The sequence below is a fragment of the Bacillus rossius genome, chromosome 11 (assembly GCF_032445375.1).
Source record: "Bacillus rossius redtenbacheri isolate Brsri chromosome 11, Brsri_v3, whole genome shotgun sequence".
Taxonomy (NCBI): Eukaryota; Metazoa; Arthropoda; class Insecta; order Phasmatodea; family Bacillidae; genus Bacillus; species Bacillus rossius.
The window spans coordinates 38,058,657-38,074,534 of NC_086338.1; the positions used below are offsets into that span (position 1 = coordinate 38,058,657).

The 15,878-nt window shown below is 41.0% G+C and overlaps 1 protein-coding gene across 3 annotated transcripts in view; it reads right to left on the reverse strand.

Moving 5' to 3' along the window:
• LOC134536826 (solute carrier family 25 member 35-like) overlaps positions 1-15,878 on the reverse strand; it is a 33,275-nt gene that overhangs the window by 15,269 nt on the left and 2,128 nt on the right. Inside the window, exons 2-3 of one of the 3 annotated variants that reach the window (XM_063376818.1) lie at positions 11,867-12,106; positions 3,940-4,183 (exon numbers count right to left, since the gene is read on the reverse strand). In XM_063376818.1, coding sequence (XP_063232888.1) covers positions 3,940-4,183; positions 11,867-12,106 — 484 coding nt within the window. Of the gene's footprint in view, positions 1-3,939; positions 4,184-11,866; positions 12,107-15,878 lie in introns of those variants that run through there. The other 2 variants (XM_063376820.1, XM_063376819.1) reach the window with 2 other exon arrangements.

A 15,878-nucleotide genomic window follows, 5' to 3' on the forward strand; every position in this document is an offset into this window, starting at 1 on the left:
AACGAATGCGACGCTAGTCAAGCAACTACGGATGGCGCGGACCAAAACGTTCACAAAGACAAGGGGGGAAATTTTTTTACATGGGCGAGTATTTTAATAAACCAGGTCCAAAACCGGGACTTTGTTTTTTTTTTCCCCAAGCCTTTTTGTTTTGTTTTTGTCAGTCTACTAATCAAATGATTCAATCATCGAAGTAGCGCAATTTTATACATTTATCACGCTCGGCGTCATTTCAAAGAATTCTGCGTTAATTTTCGTGGTCAATTTTCGTATTATAAGTGTATTTGCAACACGAGAATACATGAATTTGCTTGTTACCGAGGTTAGATGTTACACATCTTTGGTGAGTAGGTACTGAAAGACTCGCTCACATTATTTATTTTAAGTTAGCTAATTTTTGGATATTTTATGTAGTAATATTCTTACACTATAATTATAAAATTAATATATGCTTATTATATAATAAAGTTTTTTATGATGTCAATAATGTACACCATGACCCACACATGAATTGAATGTATGATTGGTATGCAAATTGTTCACATCAGTGGACGAATGAATTAAAAGGGTTAATACATATGGTACAAAATTTATGACAACAAAAATATCTTTATTTTTTCTTAGAAAAACTTATTTTAAAATCATTTCACAGATTTAATGGTAAAACTAAACCTCTAGAAGTTCAAACTTCTTTAACTATAAAGTTAATAATATTTGACATAATGTAATTAAAATATAATTTTATAATTAGAGACCGGAAAAATTCGCGGATTCATTTCGTGATAGGCTGAAATTCAAACATGTGTAATATTCTGCTGGTTCTGCTATTGGCTCGCAGTTTAACTGGAGCTCTCTGGGCCAATGAGAGACTATCGACCAAACAAGCGTCGAATCACAAGCTACACAAGCCTCACAATTTAGTACCCAATGAACACTCGTGTTTACTTGATAAATGCAGAGGATAATGGAGGCTATCCTAGAGGTCATTGAATCCGCGAATTTTTCCGGTCCCTATTTATAATTTATCCATCAAATCATTTTGTAGTCTCGCCTCTTGCCGCTAGGTTATTTTTAACACTCTCGGTTATGTAACAACTTGACCACCATTCCGGATTACACTGACCTCAAACTCTTGGGCGTTGTGTATTTCAGCGTTTAATTCGAGGTCGGGATCCGCTGTTGTACGCACTCGATGCAAAATGCCTTCAGCCATATTATCTTTGTATTTGTTCACACAAACGAAGCGGGTTGGATGGAAAACACGTAGAAATGATGATGGCGAAAAGTGATCGATTTTGATGCGCAGTAGACGAAATAACAGCATCATCGAGTGTGTGATCCCAATGAATGCCACCCTCGAGTGAATGTAAACACTGACAGTCTTCTCGATACGTTGCGCACAGCTCACCATTAACAGTTCTTAATAATTAAAATGAAGTCGGTCCATGAACATCAGCCAATAACAAAAGCATGTAAAAACATTCGTCATTGCTCGGATGAACAGTGTTAAATTCTCTCCAATGCATCGTGTGAATATAAATTCATGTATCCAGGAAAAGGCATTACGTGTTTCTGACGGTGGAATTTTTTTTTTTTTGACGTGACAACGTCTAATAAATCGATGAACGCCGGCTGCACGCACGAAAAAGTGTCCCGTAACGCACATTGTCCCCTTTGCGCTGTGTCCCGTTACGCTCATTGTACGCTTGCGCCGCATCTATCTCTCTTCCACTCGATTGGAACAACCATCGATTTGACTTTATCGAGGCACATTAAACTTGAAACACTCCCATTCGTTTCCTACTTTTCCTATCATCGTCCTATCCTTAACAGAATAACACAGATTGGAAGAAGTTAAATAGCAAACATGTATAAAAGTTATAGTTAAAATAATCTGTTCGTTAAAGTAATAAACATATTTGAATTAATGAGTGCAAATAAAAGTAAATTTATAAATTAAATTGTAGATTTCATTTCACTCCTTCTTTGTATCCATATAAAGTAGTGATAATTCAATCAAAATGATTCAATTTTATTCATAAAAGTATGCAATCATTTCATCAATGTTTTGTTATGACCTTGTCACGTTAAACTAACGTCCGTAAACCAACTTTACAGACAACCAATTTTTTTTTTTTTTTGTGGTGCATTCCATGTGAAATATATATCGGTATCTCCGAGTAAAGCAGTCTCCTGGCGCAAATGGATCACTTGCGCATGTTGCGAAGAAGCTTGCAGCTTTGTCGCTGGTGGTCGTTCAACTCTCTGCACTAAATCTGCTGCTGTGAAATAAAACTCGTCCCATTCTCCAGGTGCATAGCTAAATGGACCACATAGCATGGATGACGTTCGTGTATCGAAAATGAAAAAGATTCTCCAAACCACCTCAGTGCAGCTGACATAACCTTCCCCTCTGATATTGCGAAACTTCATCGTTTGGCACCAGGAGCTGCCATACCAAATACAGCCGTGTCGCTTCCTTTCGTTACGTACTTGCGAACGTACTTGATTGACTTCACAGAATTTCAGTACTCAACGTTGCAATGAACTGTGAATGTTTTGGAAAGCAGTGACGAATACAGGACAATCCAGCTGTTTTCGACTACAGTGAACTTATGTTTGACTTTCAACGTTATCGTTCTGCCGTTATCTTCTGCAGAGCGACGACGATACACGGGTGAGACCGTCATTGTCTGTGATTGTGCCAGCCAACAAAGCACGCGGATAACGTTTGGAGCATTTTCTTTTATATCATGCACGGTGATTCCGGGTTGTAATCGCCACACGGTCCATGAATCATATTCGTCGTCCCTATTTCATACAATTCTGTGTCTGTATCAGGATAAAGAATTTCTGCACAAATTATGGCGTCAATGTCTCACTGGTGGCATTTATATCAAATAACTACGAACTGAAATCAATAGAATGTTCCAATTTGATAGTTTTAACGGCTGTGTTATGCTATGAAAACATGTTACTGTTATGAATGCACCAAAGATATGATAACCACTGAAAAAACACTGATATTATTCAATGTGGAATTTGATGGGAATTTTAAGGTTATGTTATGAAAACATATGACGGTTGCAGCAAAGATTTGATACCGCTGATTAAACACTGAGATATTATTTAATGCGGAATTTTTGTTGTTTTGAAAACCTGAGACAGCAGAGCTCTCAAACTGAACGAATTTTTCAATGGATCTAAAAAAAAAAAAAAACCGTACCAACTTTGACAATTACGAACAAAAAGAAAGAAATAACAACCAGTTCTCAAGTGATTATTTTTCACACATGCGGGCAACTGATTTTTATATACATAGGTTATAAAGAAGGAAATTAAACGACATTGAAGTAGCGGGTCGTTACCACAACGCCGAAATAACATAACGCCGAATGTCAAAATTGACCACAACACCGTCAGCTAGAAAACTGCTGTGTACCACAACGCCTAAATAACAACTGAATGAATTTGTGTGTGTTTCTTAAATGTACCTTAACGCTGAAATACCACAATCAAACCTAACCTTACCTAACATAACCTAACCTAGCGTAATATAACCTAACCTAACTTAACCTAGCCTATCCTAGCCTAGCCTTACCTAAACTAGCCTAACCTAACCTAGTCTAACCTTACCTAGCCTAACCTTACCTAACCTAGCCTAGCCTAACCTAACCTAGTCTAACCTACCCTAGTCTAACCTACCCTAGTCTAACCTAACCTGGTCTAACCTAACCTAACCTTTGTGGCAGTCCTGCAATGACATTTTTCGGCGTTAGTGTATTTCGGCGTTGTGGCAATTCGGCGTTGTGGTACACGGCAGTTTTCTAGCTGTCGGCGTTGTGGTCAATTTGGCATTTCGGCGTTGTGGCATTTCGGCGTTGTGGTGCGTCCCCGCCATTGACTGTACTTGACAGACGGAGGGAGAGGTGTGGTCACCAGGTAGAAGGGGCTGCCCACGTAGCCGCCGGCGCAGCCCGTGACGGCGGCAACGGTCCCGGCCTTCAGGAGCGACACGTGGCCGGCGGGGTCGCGCGTCCAGCCGCGGTCGTCGGCCGCCTGGTACAGCCCCAGGCGCGTGCCGTTGAGCGCCAGCTGGTACCACAGCCCGGGCACCAGCCCCTTCTGCAGCGCCAGCAGGCCGTCCGCGCGCGCCACGGCGCTGAACGCGTGGAAGAAGCCCCTGCGCCACACCACACGTCCCGGCTCTCAGCCACCGAGCCGCGAGGAACATGGGCGTTCCATTTTTTTTTTTTTTGACAACAGCCCCTCCACGCTGAAGTCAGTCTCGCACAACCGAAGTGATTGCGAGCCCTACTAACCAAATGGGAGTGATTTTAAGGGAGGTTCTTAATACGTGCCAGGCGGAAGGCCTATACGCTTTTCGTAGCACCGTAAAATTTTTGGTCAGTGGCCTCCCCCACTCGCGTGGGAGAGGCCGCGGCGACCCGCGAGCATCTTTGCGCAAAAACTATAAGACTGCAGGGGCGCTGCCAAATTAGAACATGGGCGTTCGTTCATACCATCTACCAGGCATTACTAGGGACACCTGTATTCCGCGATTTCATTTCATGTCAAGGTATTTCACAAAACACTGTAGCTTTTTCTAAGAGTCATGGCTAGGGACAGGAAAAATTCGCGGGTTCAATGACCTGCAGGATGAACTACATAGATCTACGTACACTAGGTCAAATGTCACCCACTCATTGGCTGCTGTCTCGTGAGAAGTTCCAGCGTAGCAGCCTGTGATTCGATAAAGCTTTGGTTGGGTGTTTCTCATTCGCCCAGAGTCATCCAGGTGAGTTGTGAACCAATAGCGGAGGCAGCACTGAGGTATAACGATTTGTACTTTAGCTTATCGCGAAATGAATTCGCGAATTTTTCCGGTCTCTAGTCATGGCAAATTGTGAGGGTGCAGCAGTACGGTGACCACACTCTCATTGGCCCCGTCAAAGAGCGGGACGACACCTCTCACCGACCTCAAGCCAATAACCACAGGAGGAAAGCTACAGTATTTTGTGAAATACCTTGACACGAAATGTATTCGCGAAATACAGGTGTCCCTAGGCATTATACTAATTCGTAGAGACTGGAAAAATTCGCGCTTTCAATGACCTCTAGGATAGACTCCACAACCCCCTACACACTCAGGCAAATGCCACCTGCTCATTGGCTATCGACTCGTGACACATGTCAACTGGGACGCTTGCGATTCGATACTTTTTTTGGTTGAAGGTTTTCCATTGGCTCAAAGTCCTTCAAACAAACTGTAAGCCAATCACAGAAGCAATATAAAGGTACAGTTTTTTTGGATTCTAGCATAACGCGAAATGAATCCGCGAATTTTTCCGGTCTCTACTAATTCGTAGAGACCGGAAAAATTCGCTAATTCATTTCGCGATAGGCTAATATACAAATAGTTATACTTCAGTGTTGCCTCTGCTATCGGCTCACAACTCAGCTGGATGGCTCTGGGCCAATGAGAAACGCCCGACCAAAGCTTTATCGAATCACAGGCTGCTACGTTGGGGCGTCTCACAAGACAGCAGCCAATGAGTGGGTGACATTTGACCGAGTGTACGTAGAACTGTAGAGTTCATCCTGCAGGTCATCGAACCCGCGAATTTTTCCGGTCTCTACTAATTCGGTAGATTTAAACCGAGTCACAAGAAAAAAATAAATTCGCATGGAGGGATTAATTTTTTTTTTAATAAATCAAGCCTACTTTCAAAAATCACTAGGTAAAAGTCAAATTACGACTTTTTTTTGTGTAACATATTAGCTCTCGGTATACGGCGGGAATAATTTTGTGAATGCGAAGGAAGTCCCGGAACAGAAATATGTAACAACCACGGTGCTGCCATCTGTGGCGGATGGCGCAAACCAATGTTCACAAACATAAAAGGGAAACTTTGTAGTATTAACTGTTAAATGAAATTCCTGTGGAAAATCAAGTCCAAATCCGGGATTAAAGTATTTTAACAAAACTTTTTTTTTCTTTTATCAGAGCCGTTTAATTATATAGTAGTTTAAAATTTCGAACTGCTAATCAAATAATTCGATAGTTGACGTAGCTGCTCCGGCAGCGAATTCTATCGGTGGTTGCGGAAACTACGTGTGATTCGCGTCAAGAAATTTACTTTAAAACACAATTTTTAATATATTTATCACACTCCGCGTTTTTGGAAAGAATTCGTTGCGTTTCGTGTCCGATTTTCGTATCTGAGTGTATTTGCAACCTAAGAAGTTTAAATATGATAAAATAAAATTTTACTATTGTGTGATAAAAATAATTATTTGATATAGTGTAATTACAACAATAAAAAAACAAGATTTTACATCACATTTAATGATATATTTTAATAATCAGGCCAATTTAAACACTATAATAATCTTTTGAAGGATATTTGAGTAACATGTGATTATGATTTTGTATTCGGACAAATTACCACCTGCTCATTGGCTACTGTCTCGTGACACCTGTTAGCTGGGATGCTTGTGAGGCGATACTGCTTTTGTTCCTTTTTTTGCTTTTGATACTGCTTTTGTTGGGTTTTTTTTTTCATTGGCTCAGAGTTCCTCAGGTAAACTGTAGTCCAATCACTAAAGCAGCATTAAGGTGAAAGTGTTTGGATTCTAGCCTAACGCGAAATGAATTCTCAAATATTTATTTTCGTTCTCTAGCGATGAGCTGACTATGGAGCATAGTGAATCGCTCCTAAAATGTTCAACAACAGTAGCATGGATACTTGGCCGTTACTTCGATAAAGATCACCTTCAAAAGTTAGTTAACAGATCTCAGGGGTGCGCCTGTATCACCGTCGTAGTCGTAACTGGCATCGACAATCAGCTGTTTCCACTTTACGTACACACTGTAATTTTTTGTAGTTGTTGTAAATGGAACAGAAATATTCAAGTGAAAGTACATACATTTGTAAGTTTGTACATTTACATGAAAACATCTTTATCACTACAAAATAGTGCTCGCAGTAATATTGGTTTGTATTCTTACCCAGGCATTAATGCTTTGTGCTGTCTCAGTATCTCCAATAGTTAAGGTTTTTTCTAAACCATCCCCTGAATAGCTTTCCAGTATTATCTACGCACATTAATAACCATGATGCAACAAAATTAAGTTCAATGATTGAATATTTGAATTTTCTTTTCCATTTTTAAAAAAAAAATTCTCAAATGAAACAACAATTAATACATAAAACTATGCGTTAATTTTCGTAGAAACACTCAGTATTATCTCTAGAAAAAAAAGGAATTTCATATGTGCAAAAATAACCATAGTCATGTTTTCTACAAAGTTACAATAACTTTATTGTAGTATAACAAACTATTTCAAGGTATCTGGTTTCCAAAACAATCTTTTGTACAAGTATAGAATTTTTTTTGTGCAGAAGGTACGCGCCGTATCTGAGGGATGCCCTAAAAATTGGCTGTAGTGTACCGTTTTCATTGTGGGAACAGTTTTACGGCAACCTATAGCTGTTTTAAGCCTGTCCAGCTAGTGGAATATAGAGTGGGTATTGTATTTTTAGTGGAAAAAATCTACACTCTCATTGGATTGCTATAAGTAGAGACCGAAAAAATTCGCGAATTCATTTCGCGATAGGCTAAAATACAAATAGTTATACCTCAGTGCTGCCTCTGCTATTGGCTCACAACTCACCTGGATGACTCTGGGCCAACGAGAAACACCCAACCAAAGCTTTATCGAATCACAGGCTGCTGCGCTGGGACGTCTCACAAGACAGCAGCCAATGAGTGGGTGACATTTGACCGAGTGTATGTAGAACTATGGAGTTCATCCTGCAGGTCATTGAACCCGCGAATTTATCCGGTCCCTAGCTATAAGGTATACCCGCGATAGAGATTTGTTCCCTTGTCAGCAAGATTAGCCATTTCCCTATTCGGCCATACCATTCAGAACACGTTTGCTTCAGCAATGGATGGCTATGATCGGTGTGCTGACTGTTTACATGTGCCGAAATAACACCAGCCATCCACGAAACACAGTCAATGATAAAAAGTTTTAACTCACATCTGGTCTCGGAATGGAAATTAATTCGTTAAAAAATACACGGTCTTAATTATAAGGTTTTTGTAAACTTCAAATGAATTTCTTAAGTATTATGGAGTTATTCCTACATAGTTTCTTGTACAAAACCTTCTCAATGTTTATTCATCTCAAATTTTTGCGCCGACCTTGACTTTCTTATCTTTGTTTTTGTTGTTGTTTTTTTGTTGCGCATGTGATGTGAATTTGTTATCTTTTACCGAGGAGGATGACCATGCGTTTTCATTATTATCTGTCTCACACAACTTGCTTCAGATTTTACAGTTCCCAAACGAGTTGTATCTTCCGTCACTGTGTTCGCAAACAACTTCGTGTGTCTCGCAGTGCCTGCAGACAGACATAGCGTGCCCCGATCCTTTAGTCAACGCTTTGACGAGTAAACAACAAAGCAGTATTCGCGCATGCGCCTAAAACTGTTTGAATTACTCTTTTAATTGTGACCAAGAACCAACACTCTACAACGCTTACAGTTAATATTATTTTTTAAAAATTTAACTGGGAAACTTTACAGTTTTAACTGTTTAATCAATTATAACAATATGGGCAGTGTTTCAATAAAATTACTTATTGAAAATTAGGTCTGAAACCGGGGTGTAGTATTTTTTTCAGGTCTTTTTTCACTTTTATTGGAGGCGTTATATATATATATATATATATATATATATATAATTTTCGCTCCGCTAATAGAATGATTCAATGGACAACGTAGCTGCTCGCACAGCGAATTCTAGCGGCGGGTGCGCAAACTACTTGTGATTCGCTTCTAGAAATGTAGTTGAAATAACGATTTCCGTATATATATATATATTATTACGCTCGGCATTATTTTAAAGAATTCTACGTTAAATTTCGTGTCCGAATTTTGTACTATACATGTACTTTGCGAGATGAGAACACGTGAATTTGCTCGTTAGCGAGGTAATGTTAGACATCTATGGCAAGTACTGAAACACTAGTTTTTTTCATTATTATTTTTAAAAAATTTGGCTCGTTGGAAATTTTTTCATTACCAAGGAGCTAATGACTCCTTATTTACTCATAACCCTCATTATTTGAGGTGTTAAATTATTTTTTTAAACATTTTTTTAACTTATGTAAAGTAATATAAACGTACACCAATACCTTGCCCGAGATACGAACCTAGAACCCCTCGCATAGAACAGCCTTACGTGCATCGAACTGTGGCATGAATGTCGGCTCCTTTTATATTTTAACGACAACGCGTCACTCCAGTAGGTGCGGCACGCACTATTTTATAATAGTTTTTATTAGCGCGTTATAAATTGTTAGGCTGTTTTTTAACGCAACTTCCTACCCGTCTACTTACTACCTTTATCCATTGCCATTCCTTCAGGTTGCCTGCAGAATTCGTCTTTAAATTGAAAATATGTTATGTTAACACAGATAGTGATTAAATCCATGAGTGATGGGATAGGTATTTCTGTTCTTTCTTTCAGTGTGCTGCAAACCCACCCCCTCCTTTTGGAACTAACCCTTTCAAGTCAAAATTTAACAATTTAAAACAAACCATTTTTACAATTTGTATTTGAATTAAGTTTTTTTTTTCATTTTTGCTCAATTATAAAACATTTAAAATGAAATAAACATTAATATAATGCTGCAATATATAAAATTATATTAGTACAATTTAAGACTTAAAGGATGATGTTCGCTATGATTTACACCATGACGCATATATAAGGACTGGAAAAATTCGCGTTTAAATGACCTCTTCTTTGACGATAGGTACTTACTCTATGTCTAGGTACTCGGGTAAACTGCACCTGCTCATTGGATAAAAACTCGTGAAATTTGTTAACTGGGATTTTGTGATTCGATACTTCTTTTGTTGACGATTTTTCATTGGCTCGGAGTTCCTCATGTAAACTGTAGTCCAATCAATGAAGCAGCATAATGATGAACGAATTTGTATTCTAGACCAACGCGAGATGACTCCGGGATTTTTTTTCCAGTTTATACCCCTAGAATTATACATTTGTAGAAAATCCACTAGTCATTCAAAATAAAACCACGAAAGCTATGTTTGCCGCGTATTGCATGCACAAGGTAGGGATGTTAGTTTTCCGGAAAAGTATTTTCTGAAAGAAAAAAAAAATGCCCGGTAATCCAACGGAAAACTATATGCTAACCCACAATTGAATTTTATCAACCGTTTCAATATAGACATGCCCAAATAACAAAAGAAGTGTCATTAGTAGAGACCTGCAAAATTCGCGGTTTCGATGGCCTTCAGGATAGACTGCACATACCCCTGTACACTCGGGCAAATAACGCAAGTTCATTGGCTGCCGACTTGTAAGTCGTCTCAGCTGGTTTGTCTGTGATTCGATCCTTCTTTGGTTGAGGGTTTATAACTGGTTGAGATTCGTCCAGATGAACAGTAAGCCAATAGCAAAATTATCTAAGAGGTATATGTGTTTGAATTCTAGCCTATCACCGAATGAATCCGCGAATTTTGCAGGTCTCTAGTCATTAGGTGGTAAAGAAAGATATAAAAATTACTTTATACACTTATACTCCACAGTTATATACCTATACTTTTTAACGTCAAAGTTTTTTTATAACCTATATTCTAATGTATTTGTAGGGCCATGCATATTTCGCGAAAAGATTTCGAGATTGGTTATAAGTTAAAACATTGTAGCATCGTCTGTGTTTCGTGATTGCGTGAATTTCTTTCAGACGCACGTCGATTGTTACAACACCAATCACAGTAATTAAGTGGGGAAGCAAACGCTTCCTGAGTATGGCTCGGTCAAATAAGGCAACGACTTCTCTTGCAGAATCCCGCCAATAAAAAAAAGAAGCAACCGCTGATGCAGGTGTACCTTGTTACGATCTAACAGGCGTTCAGATTTATTCGCGAAAAAAAAATGCCTGCCCCTATGTATAACATAAAATTTTACAAGCGGTATAAGATGATGAATACAAAAAAAACGCACATAGACTACCTATAAAAAGAGATTATATTATTTTGATAAAAAAAATCTTAAATTATGTAAATATACGTTGGTATTGAAAATGAGGAAAATTTCCCGGAAAAAAATACGTGGATATATATAGGCCTATATATATAGACCGGAAAAATTCGCGGATTCCTTTCGAGACAGGCTGGTATGAAAACTCGTTTAGCTTAATGCTGCGTCAGTGATTGGACCGCAAATTACCTGAAGGACTCTGAGCCAATGGCAAACACTCAACAAAAGAAGTATCGAATCATAAGAATCGCAGTAAACAGGTGTCCCGAGTCGGTAGCCAATGACCAGGTGATAGTTGCCCGAGTACATAGAGAATCGTGGAGTCTACCCTAGTGGTCACTGAAACCGCGAATTTTTCCAGTCCCTATATATATATATATTTTTTTTTTCCTGGATAAATTTTCCCCACGCACATCTTGAACCATGGGTAGAGACCTGAAAAAATTCGCGGGTTCATTTCGTGTTATGCTAAAATTCAAATAATTATACCTTAGTGCTGCTTCTGTCATTGGTTCCCCACTGTTAAACTAGACCAGGACTGAGGGCCAATTAGAGACCCTCACTCATAGAAGTGTCGAATCACAGGCCACCCAGACGATACGACTCACAAGTCAGCAGCCAATGAACAGTTGGCATCTGCCCGAGTGCGCAGCAGAGGATATTGGAGTCCATCCTGGAGGTCATTGAACCCGCGAATTTTTTTTCCCTGTGTCTAACCGTGGGCCTGGACCGCCTGGGGCGAAGCCCCCTGGGCCGCGCGAGATCCCTGCAGATGGCGCACCTGTAGTGCACGGCGTACATCCCTCTGGCCCGCAGCTCCCCCTGCAGCTGCAGCCGCGTCTTGACCACCTCCAGCGGGTTGGTGAAGAAGCCGGCGCACACGGCCGCCAGCCCGCCCGTCGCGAACTCCATCTGGCCCCCCTCGTCGTCGCCGCCGCTCGCGCGACTGCCGGCGGTAACCCTGCAGGCTGCTGCTCGCCCGATAACGGCCCCGTGCGGCGAGGTCCAGAGTCCGTCCCTCCTGCGTCACGGCTTTGAATATATATATATATACTGTATAGAAGTCGCGAGTGGATAGGATTTACTCTACGTTTTTCAGGAGCGTATGATGAGCAGCTTGGGAACTTCACCGCTGCAGTGCGCTGCCGTGACGCCCTGTATCGTCTTAGTTGTTATTTACACGTTAGAGCGCAGCACTGTCGCCCGCTGTCATTCCCCGCACCCCCCCCCCACCCATCATTCACTACAGCTCAAGGTCATTCAACAGGAGGGGGAAGGGGGTGTTTGAAGAGTTCGACACTTGTCCGCTAGGGACCACCACAAGTCGATGCCCTATAGAGATGGTGGCGATTGCGGCGGTGAATTAAACAACTACCTCACAACCGTGTTAGAAATTTTAACCTGGGCTGGCGACTTCTATACAGTATATATATTCAAAGGTCACGGCAGCCTCGCGCGATCTCGCCGACAACCAACCGTCTCCCGAGCCGGCGCGGCGTTCCAACACACTAGGTGCTGAACCTGTACCATAACTAGAGACCCGGAAAATTCGCGGGTTCATTTCGTGTTATGCTAAAATTCAAATAATTATACCTTAGTTTTGCTTCTGTCATTGGTTCACTGTTAATCTGGAGGACTGAAGGGCCAATTAGAGACCCATCACTAGGGGCAGGAAATTTTCGCGAAAAAATCTGAACGCCTATTAGACTGCAACAAGGTATGCCCACACCAGCGGTTTCTTCCTTGTGATTGGCGGCCGTCTGTGAGAGAAGTCGTTGCCTTGTTTGCACGAGCCACTAAGGACGAGTTTGCTTCCACACTGAATTAGTGTGATTGGTTGCTGTAACAATCGACACACACCTCAAAGTAACTCACCCAACCACGAAACACAGACGATGCTACAGTGTTTTAACTTCCAGCTACTCTCGGGATCTTTTAGCGAAATTGTCATGGCCCTACCCATCACTCATAGAAGTGTCGAATCACAGGCCACCCAGTCGAGACGACTCACAAGTCAGCAGCCAATGAACAGTTGGAATTTGCCCGAGTGTGTAGAGGATATTGCAGTCTTTCCTGGAGGTCATTGAACCCGCGAATTTTACCGGTCTCTAACGATGACACACGGCCAGTCCACTAGTTTCAAGAAACGGATTTCGGTGACCTATCCGTATACGGACCGGAAAAATTCGCGGGTTCAATGACCTGCAGGATGAACTCCATAGTTCTACGTACACTCGGTCAAATGTCACCCACCCATTGGCTGCTGTCTTGTGGAGAAATCCCAACGTAGCAGCCTGTGATTCGATACAGCTTTGGTGATGGCCTTTCTCATTGGCCCATAGAGTCATCCAGGTAGAGTTGTGAGCCAATAGAAGAGGCAGCACTGAGGTACAACTATTTGTATTTTAGTCTATCGCGAAATGAATTCGCGAATTTTTCCGGTCTCTACCTATCCGTTGCCGATCTGTTGTTGCCCAACATCTGCTCACTTTTTCGTTTAATTCCTTCCAGATGGCGGACCCGTGTCTGGCGCCAATAACTCGAATGCCGTCATTTTTGTGATCATCGGGGACGTACCAAGCGTGTTGGTGTGGCAAACGAAACTTCATGATTATGGAATACATTCTGTACACTTTAATGGCCATAACTAGAGACCGGAAAATTCGCGGATTCATTTCACGACAGCCTGAAATTCAAATAGTTATACCTCAGTGCAGCCTCTGCTATTTGCTCACAACTCACCTGGACGACTCTGGGCCAGTGAGAAACACTCAACCGAAGCTGTGACGAATCACAGGCCGCTACGTTGGGACACCTTCACAAGACAGCAGCCAATGAGAGGGTCACATGACCGAGTGTACGTAGAACTATAAAGTTCATCCTAGAGGTCGTTGACCCCCGAAAATTTTTCCGGTCCCTAACCATAACGAGAAATAATCTCAAACTTGAAAAGTACTTGAGAAAATTAGAAAGGTGGTGTGTGACGGTGGTGCTATCATTTTTTCAGTAATAATTGTATCTATGGTTGCGAAACGTCCTCTAGAAAATGTTGAAAACAGCTTCTACCCTCACGCATGTAGCCGTTTATTAAAAACTGTCGCCGATTCGTTTCCTTACTGGGATTTTTTTTTGCCACGTTCTGGAATACGGCCCGCGAGTTAGGTTACGGTTGTGTTCCAACAAGGCGGTGCTTACTCGCTGCCTTATTCCCGGAAATCTTGGAATACCGTCCTTAGATTCCTCTAAGCGAAATTTCTTTACATCAGCCGGTAGGTTAAGCTGAGACGATAGCTCACCAGTACGGACAAGTTTTTTTTTTCTTGTGGATGAATCTGCACGCACGTTAAACTGAAATAATTTACTACCGCTTGTTTCCTTGTAATTAGCGTTCGTCTTCAGGAGAATACATTGCCCCATTTGGCCGGGCCAGTCATGAAGTCTTTGCTTCCGCTTGCGATTCGTGTGCCGACAAGTAGGCAGAAGACTGAAAGAAATCGGACCAATCACGAAACACAGACGACGCTACAGTGTTTCAATACACAGCTTTTCTCGAAATCTTTTCGCGAAAAATACATGGCCCTACTCGTCAGGGCATTAACTAAAGGATTGGGGCACTCAATGAAAGATAGTGAGAAGGGGGAGTGATAATAACGAATAAAGCAGAGAGCCGAAAAAATGTAAAGACGCTCTGCAGGCTGCTTTTTGTCGCCATGTTTGTTGCGATTGTGTAGCTCCGGTGTGAAATTCCAATTTGTAATTTATTACGCTCTATGAATGATACTTGTAATGGAGTATATTGATTTGAATCATTATTTTGAACAAACTCCATTGCTAATTTCAATTGCATGTCATGGAGAAAACCCGGAAAATAGAAAAAAAAATACTTACGCAAACACACAGGAAACAAGCCAAAATCGGCCGATGTCAATTGTTAAATGTAAAGCCAGCATAGAGGAAGGAATTAGAACCATATGACAGTATCGACTACCCACAGTAAACTACCCAACTATTATAACAAACAGATCACGTGGACAAAAAACCGACTGTGGCGTTACCATGCATAATCATATTTAAATTTATTTTTAAAAATAATTTATTTTAACTATTTAATGGTAACTTTATTATCTTTATTTAATTTAATAATTTTTTGGGTGTAATATTCTAATTTATAAGGCTAGTTGTAATTTTTTTAATATCCTTTTCTATTGGTTATTATTCATATTACAATTTAAATATGTTATTTGAGTTTTAGAAAAAAGAATCCCTTGTTTAGTGTTTTGGCTCTTTTTCCCAAATGAGGACGATACCTGAGTGCAATCGATTCTGTTTCAAGCGCCCATCGCTCGGAGCGCTGGCGTGCGGAATTCCAAGCCTCCACGAACAGGACTGTGAGTCGAAGAGGGGGGGGGGGGGGGTAAGCAACGGATCGCCGTCTCAGCTGTACATATATATGCTAGGTTGATTTAGATATTTCTTTGTACAGCATGACCACTCTCTGAGACATAAAATGAATCGACATCTCTTGGTGAAAAGCAGAACTAATTGGTAGGGGCAGGTATTTTTCGCGAAAAGATCTGAACACTTATTAGACTGCAACAAGTTTTACCCGCAACTGTGGTTTCTTCCTTGAGATTGGCGGCCGTCTGCGAGAGAAGTCGTTGCCTTATTCGACCGAGCCATTCTGGACGCGTTTGCTTTCGCACTGAATCACTGTCATTGGTGTTGTTACAATCGATATGTATCTGGGAGAAACTCACCCAATCACGAAACACAAACGATGCTTTAGTGTTTTA